This window comes from Grus americana, chromosome 4, assembly GCF_028858705.1.
Source record: "Grus americana isolate bGruAme1 chromosome 4, bGruAme1.mat, whole genome shotgun sequence".
Taxonomy (NCBI): Eukaryota; Metazoa; Chordata; class Aves; order Gruiformes; family Gruidae; genus Grus; species Grus americana.
The window spans coordinates 14,132,173-14,149,546 of NC_072855.1; the positions used below are offsets into that span (position 1 = coordinate 14,132,173).

The 17,374-nt window shown below is 40.1% G+C and overlaps 1 protein-coding gene across 1 annotated transcript in view; it reads right to left on the reverse strand.

The window, feature by feature from the left end:
- Positions 1 to 17,374, reverse strand: part of STK32B (serine/threonine kinase 32B) — a 173,924-nt gene that overhangs the window by 122,223 nt on the left and 34,327 nt on the right. Inside the window, exon 3 of the mRNA XM_054823749.1 lies at positions 14,764 to 14,915. Coding sequence (XP_054679724.1) covers positions 14,764 to 14,915 — 152 coding nt within the window. The remainder of the gene's footprint in view (positions 1 to 14,763; positions 14,916 to 17,374) is intronic.

Sequence of the window (17,374 nt, forward strand, 5' to 3'; positions counted from 1 at the left end):
CCTGCGAGGATGCAGAAGGTGTTGTACAGCCAGGGTTCCCTGCCTGAGCAGAGTCTGGACAGCAATTTGAAGGGTCCCATTGTTCTCTTGTCACTGGGAAAGAGCAGAGACAACTCAGGAGAGCACAAGAGCCTTGGTGACATGCTAAGTGTTCAGATGTCTCCTGAGTGAGAGAGATAAAAGCAAAGAAAAAAAGACTTTCTAGAGTGTGAAATGAAACTGTTCATTAGAACAGTTACAGAATAATGAATATAGGATGTCATTAAAGCAGGCTATACTTGTCAAAGGTTGTGATAACACTAATTAAAGATATTATTTCATCTGAATTGGAGTATCAGCCATTGCCACTAGTTACGCAGTTAATGTGCATGTGGCATCAGTTGTACTAAATATACAGGAAAAGACGGAACCACAGGCAACTCAATATTTATTGATGGAGCGTCCTGAAGCTGGTGTATCAAAACACTATTAAAAAGGTTGTAAGATACTCTTGAATTATTTATAGAAATAAAAAAAAGAGAGATTAATTAAAAAATATTTCGTTTACCCAGCCACAATTCAGGAAATAAAAGAAACCATTTTAAAGAGTCCACCAGAGACATCAGCAGCCTTCATACAACAAAATGGACTGCCAGCCAGTCGACGGCAGAGAAGAGTGGGACTGAGAGGAACAGAAGAGGAAACCCAGGAGACTGCATCTGAGGAAGCGTTTCTCTGTGTGTCACAAGTGAGTGATAGGCCCTACTGAACAGAAAAAAGCCTAACATGACTGATTAGGAACAGAGACAGATGCAGTATGGAGTTGTTTAAGGGCTCAAAGGAAAATTAAATACAAGCTCACTGGCAGACCAGTGCCAACAAAAGTTCAATTTCTTCTTCAGCATTGAGCTGGGTCAAAGAGTCATAAAAGTAGTATTTTTTCCCCCTGAGTGAATCATGTTGTGCTGTTCAGCTGCCCCAGGCTGCCAAGATAGCTTTTGGTCACAGAGCTTCTCTGGCAAACTGCTCATCTCAGAGCCTTTTACTTGGGATGTGGAGGAAGAGCTACTCATTTCTTGATAACACACGTGCGTGAGGCATCCACCTCACAGCTAGTCCCAAAGATGTGCTGCTCTCTGTGACTCTAGATGCTCACAATGTCATTTTCAATGTTTCACTACTTTTTAAAAGACTTCCTTATCAATCTTTCTATATCTTTGTATCCTAATGACTAGTGCTAGTTTTTCAGTAGAGCTAAAATTCTTCTTTCTGTTTGAACAAATGCTGGAAAACCCTATGCTTCACTGGTTTCATTCTGTAATTTAATGATTCCAAATATAGATCAGAATCAGATTTTTGTCTTTATTATTTCATAGGATTGTTAGACATCATAAGCCACCAGGCTTTTAGAATAGCGATAGCAGAACTGTAGGTAGCATGTCTAAGCCCATAGTTCGCTAGACTACTCAAATGCAGGCAGCCAGACCATGGCTGAAGACAAATGGAAGACATTATGCCAGACTTCCCAGGTCTAGTAAAAATATGCAGATGTTCACATATGAATGCTGGATCATCCAGTAAAGCTGTTTCAAGAGGTGTAAATTGTACTACCTGTCATTCATATAGAGCTGGTCATCCTGACTGGAAAGAAGCAATGCTTACCCTTCCCTAAGGAATTAAGTACTGTACTATCAAAACTACAGATGTCACCATTGACTAAGTGATGAACAATAATAATAAGGATAATACTTGAGACCAGCATAACATATTTTATCCCTCTTGGATGTTTATATCTTAACTTGTAAATTATATTTCCGTATTTTTCTAGTGCCTTATGAAGCTTAACTCCTAAAATTCCTTTCAAATGTATATAGCTTAGAACATGCTGTTCCAATTTTATCATATCACTTGATTATTTAGCATTTACCAAATTATTTTCTCTATGAAGGAATATTTTGATTTTAAATATTATCTTCAAAAAAAGGATATTTTGCTCAAGGGAGTATTTCAAGTCTTCTAGTTCAAGGTGAACAAAATATTTTGGTTATTTTTTTAAAATTATTGCAGAGTTTTCAGCTTCTACAGAAAGAACAGCATGCACAGAAGCCTATAGTTCATCTCTCCTCTTCTTTGGAGAGACCTGAGAAACAAAACCTGAATTCCTCTTCTGCTTTCTTTATTTTCAAATATCAGTGAAGGAAGTTCAGACCTTGAAGAATCTGACTTATGCACCAATATTGGTTACATTTTCTGATTAGGTTAGTTTTTGTACCCACTGAAAGTGAAAAATGCTGCCTTCTTTCATCCCACGGTTCACATCCCTCATCAGGCTCATTATCACTTCTGTTTGCATTCTTATTCTCTCTCATCCTTCTCCTAGCCCACCTGTTGGTGAGCCTGTGAAAGCGATGGTGTGTTGGGTTTGTGTGGCAAGGTTTTGGTAGCAGGGGGGCTACAGGGGTGGCTTCTGTGAGAAGCTGCTAGAAGCTTCCCCTGTGTCTGATAGAGCCAATGCCAGCCGGCTCCAAGATGGATCCGCCACTGGCCAAGGCCAAGCCGATCAGCGCCTCTGTGATAACATATTTAAGAAGAAAAAAAACAGAGAGAGAGCTTTTGCAGCCAGAGAGAGGAGTGAGAAGATGTAAGAAACTCTGCAGACACCAAGGTCAGTGCAGAAGGAGGGGCAGGAGGTGCTCCAGGCACCGGAGCAGAGATCCCCCTGCAGCCCCTGGTGAAGACCATGGTGAAGCAGGCTGTCCCCCTGCAGCCCATGGAGGAAGGATGAGGGGGTGTAGAGATTCCACCTGCAGCCCGTGGAGGACCCCACGCCGGAGCAGGTGGAGGCACCTGAAGGAGGCTGTGGCCTGTGGGAAGCCCACGCTGGAGGAAGTTCCTGGCCGGACCGGTGGACCCGTGAAGAGGGGAGCCCACGCCAGGGCAGGTTTGCTGGCAGGACTTGTGACCCCGTGGGGGACCCACGCTGGAGCAGTCTGCTCCTGAAGGTCTGCACCCTGTGAGAGGGACTCCATGCTGGAGCTGGGGAACGATGAGAGGAGTCCTCCCCCTGAGGATGAAGGAGCAGCAGAAACACCGTGTGATGAACTGACCGTAACCCCCATTCCCCGTCCCCCTGTGCCGCTGAGGGGGGAGGAGGTTGAAGCCAGGAGTGAAGTTGAGCCCGGGAAGATGGGAGGGGTGGGGGGAAGTGTTTTAAGATTTGGGTTTTTTTCTCATTCCTCTACTCTGTTTTGCCTAGTAATAAATTAGATGAATTCCCTCTCTAAGTTCGGTCTGTTTTGCTCGTGACGATAATTAGTGAGTGATCTCTCCCTGTCCTTATCTCGACCCGCAAGCTTTTCGTTATGCCTTTTCTCCCCTGTTTAGTGAATGAGGGGAGTGAGAGAGTGGCTCTGGTGGGTACCTGGCCTCCAGCCAGGGTCAACCCACCACAGATGGTCAAGGAGAGTTACTTCTGTTAGTTCATTTTGCTTATTGATTTGCCATCAAGACCCAATCCCACCACCCTGGCTTTTTGCAAGAAAGAATTTACCTTCTGCATCCTGGATAAATTCTAGTTTAGGTACATACAGAGGATTTGACAGGCAGAAGTAACTTTCCTCCTGACCACAACTGTTTTGCAGAGGAATTTAAATCGTCATCTTCATAGCCCATGACCTCTCCTCAGTCAGGACATAGTTTGTAAAAAGTACATCAGTAGAAAAGGAACCTTAAATCCTCCTTTATGTGGCATGTACTTATGAAACATGAGAGTTAGTTGCTTCTAATGAGAACTTTACACTGCAAAACCGTCATTAATTTAGAAACAGGATACCATTAATCATTTTCTGAAGTCTTAGTATCAGCTTCTCACTGCACTTTACTAGTAGAATAAATATCATTTTAGTTCAATAAAATGGAATTAAGTGCACATTTATGTTGTAAAAATCTGTAGACTACTTTTAAAGTAATAAAAGCTTTGATAAATTTTAATGAACCAAGGCAAAGAGTCCCCTAAGCAGGCCATATTAAAACAATAATGCGTTACAGAACTTCCTGCTTTGGTTCAATCCCACTATTTGCCATTTTAAATCCACTCTGTTTGGTAGAATTGTTACAATAGAAGATTTAAATCACTTTGCACTTAGGATTTTTTTATTATTATTTATTTATTTACACCTCATATCTATATAGTCAGACTTCTGGTTTCTGTTCAGTCCTTTTGGACATTTGGTCAAAAAAGTCTCCAACTTCCAGTATATGGCAACATGCAGAATAGTCTTGGCATTCTACCAGAAGTAAAAAGGAAAGATCTGACTTGAAGAGCTAACATATTACCTGAAGCACCCAGACTTCAATTATCACTATTTTGACACTCCTTGCTTGTTCCATGGTGGTGGGTTTTTTTGTTTTGACTATTGGTGCCCTGACTATTACATCAACCTGCTGTAAATAAAAAGGATTTCACCTATGTGTTTCATCTCTGTTTTCAACTAAAAGTATCATTGCTAAAACCTCAAATATATTCTAAAGTAAACTACTAGGAATAATTTCCAAGCCATATTACACCACCAATATTCTCCAAGAATAACTTTAACATTATTGGAGTAGGTGTAGATTTGTAGGATCTGTTCAGTATCAAAGTTTTGCAGTGAAAGTGTTAAGCACTTATTTTTCTTCTGTAATGATCACCTACCGTGCGTTCACTCCCTGGATGTCTGTGGACAATTTTACAAGTACATCCAAGACAGTTTTGCAGTCTGATGGCTGTGCCACAGTTGTAGGGCTTTGTTAATGCAGTGCTGAGCTTCATCTTCTATAGTCTACCTTTAGCAGAGCTTTTAGAACAGGCTAATTGCAGTCCCAGATTCCATAGCATAGGTAAGAATCGCTCATGCCTGCCTGAAAACAGTAGATTTGCATGATGAACTCATTACTCTGTCACTGATTATGAGAACCACTTTACCTATAGGACCTTGGTTATCAGTTTAATTACACACTCTAGCTATCATGTTTGGCATTCATAACCTTTAAAGCAGAGAATGAAAAAAAAAAAAAAGGAAAAAAAGGGAAAAAAAAAAAAAGCACTGCTTGCCTAAATTGGCAATTGAGGAGTCTGAAGCAATGTCTAAGGGCTTTTCTTCTTTCCCATCTTATTAGGCTGAGAGCACTGATACCCTGCTTCCCTGCAAGCTCTCCTGAGAATACCCCTGCCACAGCACTGGAGCTCTGTTTCTGGCCAAAAAGGAACAACACTCATCCCTGCCACAAATGTGCAGAGGATTTATTGTGACTATCTACACCACAGACCTGAGACACGGTGTGGTGGGTTGACCCTGGCTGGAGGCCAGGTGCCCCCGAAAGCCACTCTATCACTGCCCTCCTCAGCTGGACAGGGGAGAGAAAATATAACGAAAGGCTCCTGGGTCGAGATAAGGACAGGGAGAGATCACGCACCAGTTACTGTCAGGGGCAAAACAGACTCAACTTGGGGAAATTAATTTAATTATTTTAATTTATTACCAATCAAATCAGAGTACAATAATGAGAAAATAATGTAACCTTAAACCTTAAAATGTAAACCTTAAAACACCTTATCCCTACCCTTCTTCCCAGGCTCAACCACAGGTCCTGCCAGGAGCTTGCTCCAGCGTGGGCTTCCCACGGGGTCACAGCCTCCTTCAGGTGCATCCACCTGCTCTGGCATGGGGTCCTCCATGGGCTGCAGGTGGAATCTCTACACCCCCTCATCCTTCCTCCATGGGCTGCAGGGGGACAGCCTGCTTCACCATGGTCTTCTCCACGGGCTGCAGGGGGATCTCTGCTCCGGCGCCTGGAGCACCTCCTGCCCCTCCTTCTTCACTGATCTTGGTGTCTGCAGAGTTGTTCCTCTCACATCTTCTCACTCCTCTCTCCAGCTCCAGTTGCTGTTGCGCAGCAACTTGTCCCCCTCCTTAAATACGTTACCCCAGAGGGGCTACCACCGTCACTGATGGGCTTGGCCTTGGCCAGCGGCGGGTCCATCTTGGAGCCGGCTGGCATTGGCTCTATCAGACACAGGGGAAGCTTCTAGCAGCTTCTCACAGCAGCCACCCCTGTAGCCCCCTGCTACCAAAACCTTGCCACACAAACCCAATACACATGGCTAAGGCTAACCCCAGGCTCATGAGGGTCTACTCTGGGTAGCAGTTATCCCCCTGTGAAGGCAGAAAGAGGCTATAGTGGTGAGTTCGTAAGAGGAACTTGACCAAAACTGAACATTCTTAAAACAAAAGGGATTATTTTTCCCAGCAGTTTGATATTTATTCATGTTTATAAAAAAAATTCCTCTTGCAGTGAAAGCTTTGTGTGAGAAAAGTATATTATGGGTCAGCAAATAAAGTCTCTGTCTCAGTAAGAATGATGCAGAAGACAGGCTCCTAAGAAAGGTCCCAGGCTGCGAGACATACATGAGATGAAATATCTATTGCAGCAGTTTTTAATGCAGAAAAGATCAAAACTTATTCTATGCCAAAGGCCAATTCCTGCTTTTATGAGGAACGTATTAAAGTCCAAAGATATATATTCCAAGGTGACAGCAGTTTCTCACAGGAAACAATTAGTCACCAGAACAAATTTCAATGTAGGCAGACTTGAGACAGTGTTCCAATACTGGCAATTAGTACTATGGGGTATTGAAGTCGGCACAAAAATAAATAACTGTTGGATCATGCATTCATCAGTCAGTGAAGATGTTACAGCTAACACTCATTTAGCACAAGCATCCAGAGGTTACCAAGTGGCAGTATTGAGTCCAATGTAATTTCCACAGCCAGAAATAATATCCTGAATATTTACAACTCGAGACAAATCTTTCCTATATTCTCTTCTTCCAATTATCCTACCCTTCCTGCTGCCTCATCACCTTTTCCTGCCCTCTTTCCTCCATCATTATGTCTTCTAAGGCTCTGGAGAACAGACATTTTTTTTCAATCTTAGATATAAGACTTCTATATTTTTACCTATTCCAGATTTACATTAATGCAGTGATGAATTGATCTAGCTATTTGAGGAAAGTACTCACCCTTTGCTCCCTCTATAGTAAAAAGAGTTCACCCATCTAAACTCTGTGTGAGACACTATATATATCTTGCTCCCTTGATTTACAATCTCTTCTTGCCTGGAAAGGAATCCTAGAGCCCAACAGACATCTATAATGGCCCAGGATTACATGGCCTGGTGTTCATGACCTCAGCTAAATTCACAAAAGAATTAAGAAACATATATTGTATCAATAAACATGTCAGTGGCTGTTTCTCCAGCTCCAAGACCAAATGGCACAGAAAAGTCTGTGCCTGGACTATTAAACTGTCAGCATCAAAAAACCAGGGTAGTGGCATGCAAGCTGCCTTCTGGGAGTAATCTGGCAGTGCCTGGGGCTTCTCTGGGATAGTGCTCATGCCCCAGCTAGGCTAGGAATGGGTCTAAAATATTTAGCAGTATGGAAGATTGGGTTCAAGAGTCCAGTAAGAATAACTAGATTTAATTTACTAGCATAGCGGTAGCCAAAGAGGGCAACATCATAGCCTTTCTTCCCAGAAACTAGCAGCCAGGTATAACCAAAGGGAGCTAAGAGCATTGAGCACCTTTGTTACTCTCCACGAAAACTGAATGCTTGTCAGAATCTGTTGTTTCATGACCTTTTGGGGATCCACCACATACTATTAAAATAGACATCATTACAGTTTGACTTTCCTTTGCAGCAGGACTGAGTGCTGAAGAGGCAGCCAGGCTAGTTGGAAACACCCAACATGTGTCCCAAAAGGAAACATCACAACTCCCCTGCTCCCTTCCAAAAATATCATGTAATTTTTCTGTTAGATCATGGACTTTACTCACAGCCTTTAGTATGGAGTCTCACAAAGCTCAGAAAGCTGGTCAGATTAGATACCAGAAAAGAAATTTTCCACCCCCTATGAAATATTTTCAGGTCAGATTAGGTCTACTATATTAAGGCAAGTTACACAACACTGCAGCCACTAAACAAACTCACCTAAAACCAACCTGAACTGCCTCCTCTTGGTGCTTGGGCCTCTGATAGGTAATTGATGCTCCTTGACCGGTTATTTTCAGCTCCACCCAGCAGTAAAACACTTGGCCAGGTGTTCTTGCTTCCCTGAGTTTGTTAGTTCATGCACACTTCTGATGCCAGTCTGAGAAGCAGAGCTGTGCTATGGGGCAGCCCGAGGCGATGTTTGTCCCAGCCTATTCTAGAAAGGGCACCTTCTCAGAGAAGTGATAATTTCCAGTTATGCATGTGTGCACATTAAACAACCCATCCAACACTTGAGACTGAACAAATAATTTATTCTCTCCAGCATTCTTTTCTCTCTCTCTCCTTTTTTTTTTTTTTTTTTTTTACCTGCCATTTCTTTTGAAGACAGATTGGGATTTTAGGTAAATTCAGAAATGCATGAGCATTTTTGCTGCAATGTGCGTTCTTCACTTGTTCCAGTTTTCACTGGATTTAAAACTTAGTCTTACTCTAGGTGGTAGCAGTAATGTACTTTTGTAGATCTGTCTTATGAAATACATACGGTTTCCAAGGACTGATGAGTAGAAAGAAAAATACATCAAAATATAGAGCCACTCTGAGAATGCAGGTAACACTTCTCTATGGATTGTTAAATATATCAAACATATTGTTCTGTCTATACAAGGAAAATGACCTATAAGCTGACAAAAGTAAATCTTCATCCTTCTCCCTCTGCTGCCTTTGAAATTGTTCTGACAATTTAAAAAGGATATAACAGTTTTAAGCAAGGCTATTAAAAATAAGATGACTTCAATGTTCAAAAAGTTTTGAGGAATGGTCCAAAATTTTTTCCATAATTTTCTGTTCCACCATTTTGATACATTATTTTTTCGCAAAAAACCCCTCTGTCTTTTGTGGTAAGCTGTATTATTTTCAGAGCAGCTAGCAGATCTACTCATGTTTGAAGACAAGTCATGTAATGACAAGTCTAGCCACATTGGTAGATAGGGAGTAACCTGGCTCTTGGCTCAGTCCTAATGCATGTTGTGAGAAAGCTATTTAAAATATGGATCCTTTCAGGAACGCTACTCATCTTGCCCAAGGGACACTCAGATATTTGGGGAAGGATAAACATGGATAAAATGCTGGATCTTAGAGGGGCATGTTGTAGTCCTAAGGTGGGACCGTGTTAGGAGCTGACATTTCTACAGCTCATTCATCTATGCTTGAAATACACGATGTACAAAAGGTCTGATAAAAACCAGGACTGCTTTTCATTTTAAGAAGGAATCTCTATTATCAGAAATGCCTCTAACGGTGATAAAACTGGCTACAAGGCTCACATATCTTTAAGCATTTATTCAATTTCATTTCTAAAATGAAGGTTATAAATCAACCCCAAGCCCTTCCTGAAAAACACTGTTATCCTCCAAGCTATTACGAGCATTTACAGAAGAATGATTCTTTTCTGTGTCAGATGTTATGAAAGACAGTTCATACTTCAAATAATATGATTTATAAGATGAGATTGTGAAGCTAAATTTAATAAAGCTCAGAGAAGATGCATGAGCATCAAATAGCTTTTTAATACGGATCTTTCGGAGTTGAGATGCTACCCTTGTTTTATACCAGCTGTTCTGTATTCTTGCGTATGCTGGGGTTACTGATGGATGCCAGCAGAATTAGCCACTATAGAAGGTTTACCTACTTTCCTCTTCTCTTTCTCTCTACAAGAATTTAACTGATGACAGATTGCTAACCTATATCTCATTACGTCTTTGTGCAGTTATCACGTATAACTGAAGAGCTTTCCAGTCTTCATGTTTCTTTCTTGAGTTGCCAACTTTTCTCTTTGATGATGTAATTCCTCAAGGAAAGATTAATGTGCTCGGTTAGTATTCCTTTTGGTTCAAGGAATTGTTGGGACATTTAACACTATATTAATTTTATTATATATCTTGATAGTCCAGATGATTAACATTTGAAAATCAGCAGTTCTGGCCAGGGGTAGTCCCACAAGCTAATGAAAAGGTCGTCATGAGTGGAGTTGCTTCCAAATATACTTTTCAATATGGATTTTGGATTTTAATGTGTCCAAAAGCAAAAGAATAAATTCTGATAACACTGAAGTTGTTCTTACAGAAAATGATACTTTGTAAAAAACTGCAAGTATTTTAGTAATAAAATTTCTTAATTTTTTCATCGTGCATATCCCTTCCAGACAAAAGAACAGCAGATCAGGTCCAGGCTACCTACCTAAGCTTAAATCTTGCTTCCTATAACTGAGGATTAGAGGGGAAGGGAATCAAGGGGAAGGGACAATGCAACCAAAATAAGTCCTTAATTTCCCTTTCAAATCAATGGAAAATGTAGTTTTTTCTGAAGACTTTTGAAGTGTCATCCAGACTGGTCCTGCCAACTAATTGCTTTTCACTGAGATTGCAAAGGGCAAATAAGACAGGTTAATTTCTATCAACACAGCTGTTGGCACTATCATTATGTTTTGTGTAGTAAAAAAGTAGTCAGCTCATCCGGAAAGCAGGAGACATGATCTCTATGCTCCCCTTAGCACGGGCAGATGGATCTCCAGTTCATCACAGACTGCATGACTGCTTAACCACAAGCCCACAAAGTGTTTTGTGCAAACACACTTTAGTACAGTTCCTAATCCAAAGTCTGTTTTCAGTTTTTATCCAAGACAATCTAATGTAAAATGCACATACACCACAAACCATTTTGGAAAACCTGTGAACCACTACTCATCTTAGTCTCGGTCTTACCTATAACTGGATTTCTGACTTTGTCCAGGAGGGTTAGTGCTTTTTTAGTTAAGTGAACAGTGTCAGTACCTGTCTACTGATGTGGAGACTGCAGCAGAGCTCTAGATGGCAGATTGGTACTTACCTTCTCAGAATAATTACTTCTGAATATCCTTGGGAAATCAAAGTTTGATACCCCAGCTAAGTAGGGAGATGCCAATTAAATTTAGGGATGGGATTTCTGAGCTTTAGTCACCAAAATCTTACCTTAGGCAGGATTTCTGAAAACTGATATGTGCCCTTAGAAAGTGTGATAGAGCCTAGAAAGACAGACTAGTCCAAAACAGCCCGTTCAAAAGAAACTCAACATTTACACAAGCTGCAGCTGTGTTATTGCCCATACACCATGACATAACTGTTCCCTGTTAAATTAATATTCCACTTTGTGAAACAAGATAGAGTTAGTAGCTCCTGTTGCAGCCCATTTGTACATTTACAATGCAATTAACAAAATTAATAGAAAAAAATCTAACTCTGAAAAATGAAACACAAATCTAGCTGCAATTGCTATAGAAGAAATGCAGCCTCAACTGTTTCCTTCCATTAGTATGCCAGGAATTGACTCATAAGAGGAAATCTCATGGATTCCTGCTAATCATCTAATGTAAGTTATACAATGTAAATGTATTTGATGCAAATTATTATTGCATCTAAACTACAAGTAAAAATACATTAAACAGGTTGCTAATTCACCAGCAATCAATGAAAATGCTGTTATTTTAAGAGATTGTTGCTGGGAACACATAAAATATGTTTAAGGAATATTCCATTTGTACTTGCAGTGTTCCTTTTTTCATAGTAGTAAATAAAAAATAAAACTTAGTTTCAATTATTAAATAAATAAAATATAATTGATAGGTTTAAGAGCTTCATATGGCTTAGTGTTAATAGAACGGGTGAACACTATTCATGGGTCACTTGTGATTTTTGTGTTTTACCCTTGTTGTTCAATAACAGAAGTCATTTTTTTGAAGACTACTTGTAGAACATCTTGAAATTCAGGCAAAAGTTGAGACAGAAGATTCAGAGGTCTAGAACATGCAACTGCAGTCTGCAACTGTAGACGCTCCAGAAATATATCAGAATGTCTTTCAAAATAATTTAGGATTGTGCAAAGCTAATTATAGAAACATATTATGGACCGGGTACAAACAATGAGTTATTTGGGGTAGGATAGATTAATTTTGGGGAGGTTTGTGTCCAAGACTTTCCTTTGTTGTGCTAGCCCAGGGTGAACTCTAGTAGTTCAGTAGCTCACTCTGGAGTCAGGGCTTTGAATCAGTAGATATTTGAATGTGTAATGTTTGAGGTGAATACTTCAGGTGAAAATACTAAGTGTCAGTGAAATTATTTTTGGAAAATTTTCTACAGTTCTAACTGTGTGTGTCCAAGTCCCTGAATCTCAGTAGAGTCTCATATATCCAGGGTTTGACTACACAGCTGTCCACCTTCAACAGGAAGGATGGAGGTCCCTAGAGTAGGAGGTCCTACTCTCAGCTGCTCTGGGTATCATAGATGAAACATGCTGGGGAGCATTTCCAAGCACTCAGGCCAGCTGGCAGGGAGCAGCTCATGCCTCTGCTAGGAAGTCCTTGCTGCTGAAGGGCCGTGGCCACACCGCATTGACACTAGGACACTGTGACTCTGGAACTATCCCAGGAGCTGTTTGGGAAGGGACTGGCTCAGATGGCACAGGCATGTGCCAAGGGCAAGTCCGGCTGCATCAAGCAGCACCTGGGAATGTTCCTGGATGCTGTTTCACCTATTAGGTTAGCTATACCTTCACACATTCATGTTTTGGCCCTAAGGAGAACCAAAGTATGCTGTCTACATGGGCATTTCAGGCTGTGAAGCACTGAGATGCTAAGGCAGCAGGGGTTGAATGGTTGTACAAGCAAATTGCATGTCTTCTCAAGCCTATCCCTGAACGTGGGCACTGATTTTAGATCTGGATGTAAGTCTTCAGACTATTCCATGTTCTTCTGTCTCATACCATAGACATGAAAACTAAGCTTGGTGACAGGGAGGCAGGACTGTTGGCTGCTGAGCTGATTCACAAGATTTAATGCCAGTGATAAATTTCAGGCCCCATCCATGGGAGGTGACCTGCCATTTATTATGTGATATGATGGGTGGGCAGCTCCCCCGTGCCTTCCCTTCAAAGAAAAATCTTGTAATTCTACCTAATAAGCATCCTAGATAGACTGGTCAGCTATAAGGATTGCTAGAGATATTGAATATAGAACATCGTTAGTGCACTGGCACATCTTGAATGGTGTCCTTTTTGCGTGAAATGTTTCGTTAATTCTAGAGTACTACATCTTTCATTTTCTGCATTTCTCATACACACATACTGTATAACATTTTAGTCTTGAGGTCTTGTGACAGTATCTCAGAAGCACAAGAAGAATAAATTCATTCTTTGCAATAAAAATCCTCATCACACCCAACACATTTTAAGGTATTGCTTATTTCAGGTTTAATCTTTAGCATGAAAAAAAGAGAACAAGAAAGAATAATTATTAGCTGATTATAATACAGTCATTGAAATCTAGCATACTTTTTGTTTCACAATAAATATTTGATCTTTAGTCCTTCAGCATTGTTATGTTTACTGAAGTACCTTGTAGATCATGTTAACCTATGACTGTTTCTGCATAGTGTCTAGTTACATAGGTGAAATCTTTGCCACCTTTTGTTAAAGAACAAAAGTTTGTATGAGTTCAAAAGAGATTAGACAAATGCATGACAGAAAAATCCACAGGCTCTTAAGCACAGAGATACCACATCTTTGGTGAAGAAATCCCCAGAGTACAGGTTGCTGGAACCTTGGAAAATATACTGGGAAAGTTTTGTTTTACAGTCACAATGTTTGCATATTTCTCTAAGCCTCCAACAGGATATTAGGTTAGCTCAAGTATGATCATTCATTCTAAGTGGAGAGCACTTGAGACATATATACATATATATATATATATATATATATGATTAGGTCCTTTTTGAATGAATTTTGAGATCACATCCTTTGCTGGTATAAATGAGTGCAATTATCTTAAAGCTGTGTTCACTCAAGCCAGAACATAATTTGGCTTTTAATTCATAAAAGGTCCTAAGTGGGCAACAGGAAATTTTTCACCTCTACAGGCCAAGAGTGAGCTAAAGGATGGACGTGAGACTGTAGGTTAGGCATTGACCTCTAGTAAGACAGCTAAAACTCACAAATCAGAAGGTCTGTTTGCACTGTGACCATCTGCAGCCAATCAAGCTATTCATGAACTGAACAACTTTCACATCATAATGGTTTATGTGTCCCCTCTTTTTTTTTAAATGATATAGGTAGTTTTTAGATAACAGGGAAGTCTGCATCCTATTACTACTATCACTACATAAAAGCCAGCAAATATTTTAAGTTGGTGGTGTAGCTGAAGCTAGTCATTACTTGACCAACATTTTCTCACGCTCATATGTGGCCAAGGAATTCAGTGGCTAGCACAGGGAAGATAAGAGGAATTCCAGGTGACAAAAAGATGCTTTTCTGTTGTTCCATGTCAGTCACTTTTTAAATGTAATTGAGTTCTGAATTTTCTCTGAATCAACTAAAAAAAAATTCAATTGAATGGCTGCGTTTGATATTCCACAGCCTTATAACAGACATTTAGTCCAGGTATTGTCAAAAAGAAATGATGAAGCTGGACAGAACAACACATTTCCACATACTGCTGTACCAATCTGGAGAGAAACCAAACCAGAAGTGAAAAGGTGACTGTGATGTTTAGATATTCCAATGCAAAATGGCATCTTTAAAATATTAATGAAAAATAAAGCCCTCTGCAAAACCTAAATACCTTAAAAAAAAGAGGTGAGCAAAAATTTTTCCCACTTTTCAACTTTCCAGCCTTCCAGCAATAAGCAGAAAACAAGAGATCCTTGATAGAATTTTAAAGGTTTACTTACCATAGATTGACTAGGAAGGGATGCTCCAGGCCTTGCATTATCTGCAGCTCTCGAAAAACATTTCGAACTTCATCTCTCTCAATGCATTTCTGTTTATTCATATATTTCATGGCATACATTTTCTTGGTGTCTCTCTTCTGTACAATGCACACCTAATTGAAAGCAAAGTGAAAAAAAAAAAGTTTGACACCTACAGACAGGAAACTCAGCTGTGACTTTGGAAAAAAAAGGAACCTTTTATGATATTTCAATAATCCAGATCTGGATAGTATAACCTAGGAACACCTTCAGAAAGTCCGCATCACAGCAGGATTCTTTGTACTAGATTGTAATTAACAAACTAACAAAAGAACAACCCACTCCTGCATAAGAAGAAACTTTCAGAAGTTACATGGTAAAGCTGGGAGGAATACACTCCAATTGCTCGAACGCAGGCTGTTTCATTAGTCACAGAAATTAATGCCTCCTGCCTAGAAAAATGCACGTTGTCCTCATTCCCGCAAGCCAATACACACATCTTGATTAGTGCATCATAAACATAGCCTGTGTTCACAAGGCTCAATATTTCATCTAAATATCAGAATTATGCTCTCTTAATTATTGTTGAAAAGAAAAAAAGAATTCGTACAGAGATTCATCACATTTTTGAAGTCACAAGAGACCATTACAATGATTTGTAATGGCAGTAAATTGCTTTGCTTTAATTTGGTTTTCTTTTTTTGACAAAAGTCAAATAATTTTGTAAATGCAAGAAGAAAATATTAGTCCAGAGAACTCCCATGTAAGGCCTAGATCATTTTTCGTCATGGTAGTGTACCTTGTGAATGAAGCTGGAGAGTGTCACCAGCACCACATCCAAGAACCAGAATTTTAAATATGATTTCTGGCTACACAGAAATGTAAGATTGTTCTGTGTCTCATCCCCAAAGCTGGTGTAAATCTCATCTTCATAACAGCCCTACATACACACATAGAGCATAACTATATCCTCAACAGACTTCTGTTCTGAAAGGTTTTTCCTGTTAATTGATCAGGACCTTTGTAAGTGACACTCCTGGTGTGTCTTCACAGCCAAGAGAATATTAGTCAAAAATATTATTTTGGTGTAACATTTATATTACTGATACAGCAATAGGCTCCAATCAGAATTTTTCATCATCAGGATGTGTATAGACTATGTACTGGAAGTGTCTGGTTTAGATATCACAACTCTGTAGTGTCTAAATTCAAAGATATTCTGGATTCACTTGGTGTGGGCCCTATTATTTTATATGTCTATTTATATACATGCACACATGCACACATGCACACATACACACTCCCATATTATACACACATAAAATTATAGTATACACACATAAAATTAATGTTCAGGGATCAGATTACAACATGGTGGCAATCAAAAATAAATCCTGTGGTTCTGAGTTGTATTTTAAGGAACTTGCGTGCTCCAAATTCAGAAATGGTCTGGAGAAACTAAGACAACTTCCCACAGCTCAAACTTCTGACTTTAACAAGGTGTCATCTGGATTCTGGACCTGGTGATGAACCACCAGTGCCAGGATGAGGACCCTAGAGAGACCTACTGTGTGATCACATATTTCTTAAATGCAGGGGGAAGGCTCCAGGAGCGTGCCATCGGGATATTTTACTTCCTCTACCTTTTTCCAGTCCCTCCAAGAGGAGCTGGGCCAGTGAAACCAAACCACATTTATTTCTCTGCAGCTCTATTTCCATGAAGTGTGTCCTTGAGCTCAAATCTACTCCAAAGAGAGGAGTTAATAGAGTACTTTCAACCTATAATGATAAGGTGTGATTAAGCAGAGTTTCTAATTACCTTTCCTAATAACAGGACATGTTCTGCTAATTAAGTAAAACATGGATGGTAATGTTTTGTCTTGAGCCCATCAATGTTGCACAATGGTGAGTACCGAAGTTTTGTTTCATTTTCCTCTTTGGGCTGTTATGGAAAGTGTGAATGCTGGTGATGCCCTTAAGATAACTAAAGGTTCACAGTTATATGGAAAGAACCCAGGCTGTGGAATACTGGGGAATTGGGGTTGGCCTTTTGGGGGAAGAAGAGGTAGCAGGTGGGGTTGAACTGAAATGGAGGGATGGAAATGAATTGTTCAAGCTTCCACAGGTTCTTCAAAAGTATAAGCAGAATTTTCAGGGGCAATTCCTGACATCCTGTATAAGATTATGTGGACACTCCAATTTAGTGAATCACATTATAAAGCACAACGTTTATGGATTTTGGCTCAGAACCTGTCCAGAAGTTCATTCACTTACATGAATCTGCAGCATGATTTTCATCTGAAACTTGGCCAAGACTGAGGTGTTCGCAGATGCCTCCTGTTCCATTACATAAAAAGCCTCCCTATTGAACCATTGACTAGTGAGACTGCTAAGAGAATGGGGTTTTACTCAGCTGAGAGTTACAGGTTTGTTCAATGCAGCGAACTAGGATCGTATACAGCACCTACATATGTAATGTAAACAGGTTTGAAACACTGCTGTGACTCCAGAAGGCACCCAGTTCTCTTACCTGCCAGTAAAGGCAAGGGCGTTCAGCACAGCTGAAACAGACCTTCTGTTGTTGGTAGAAGCT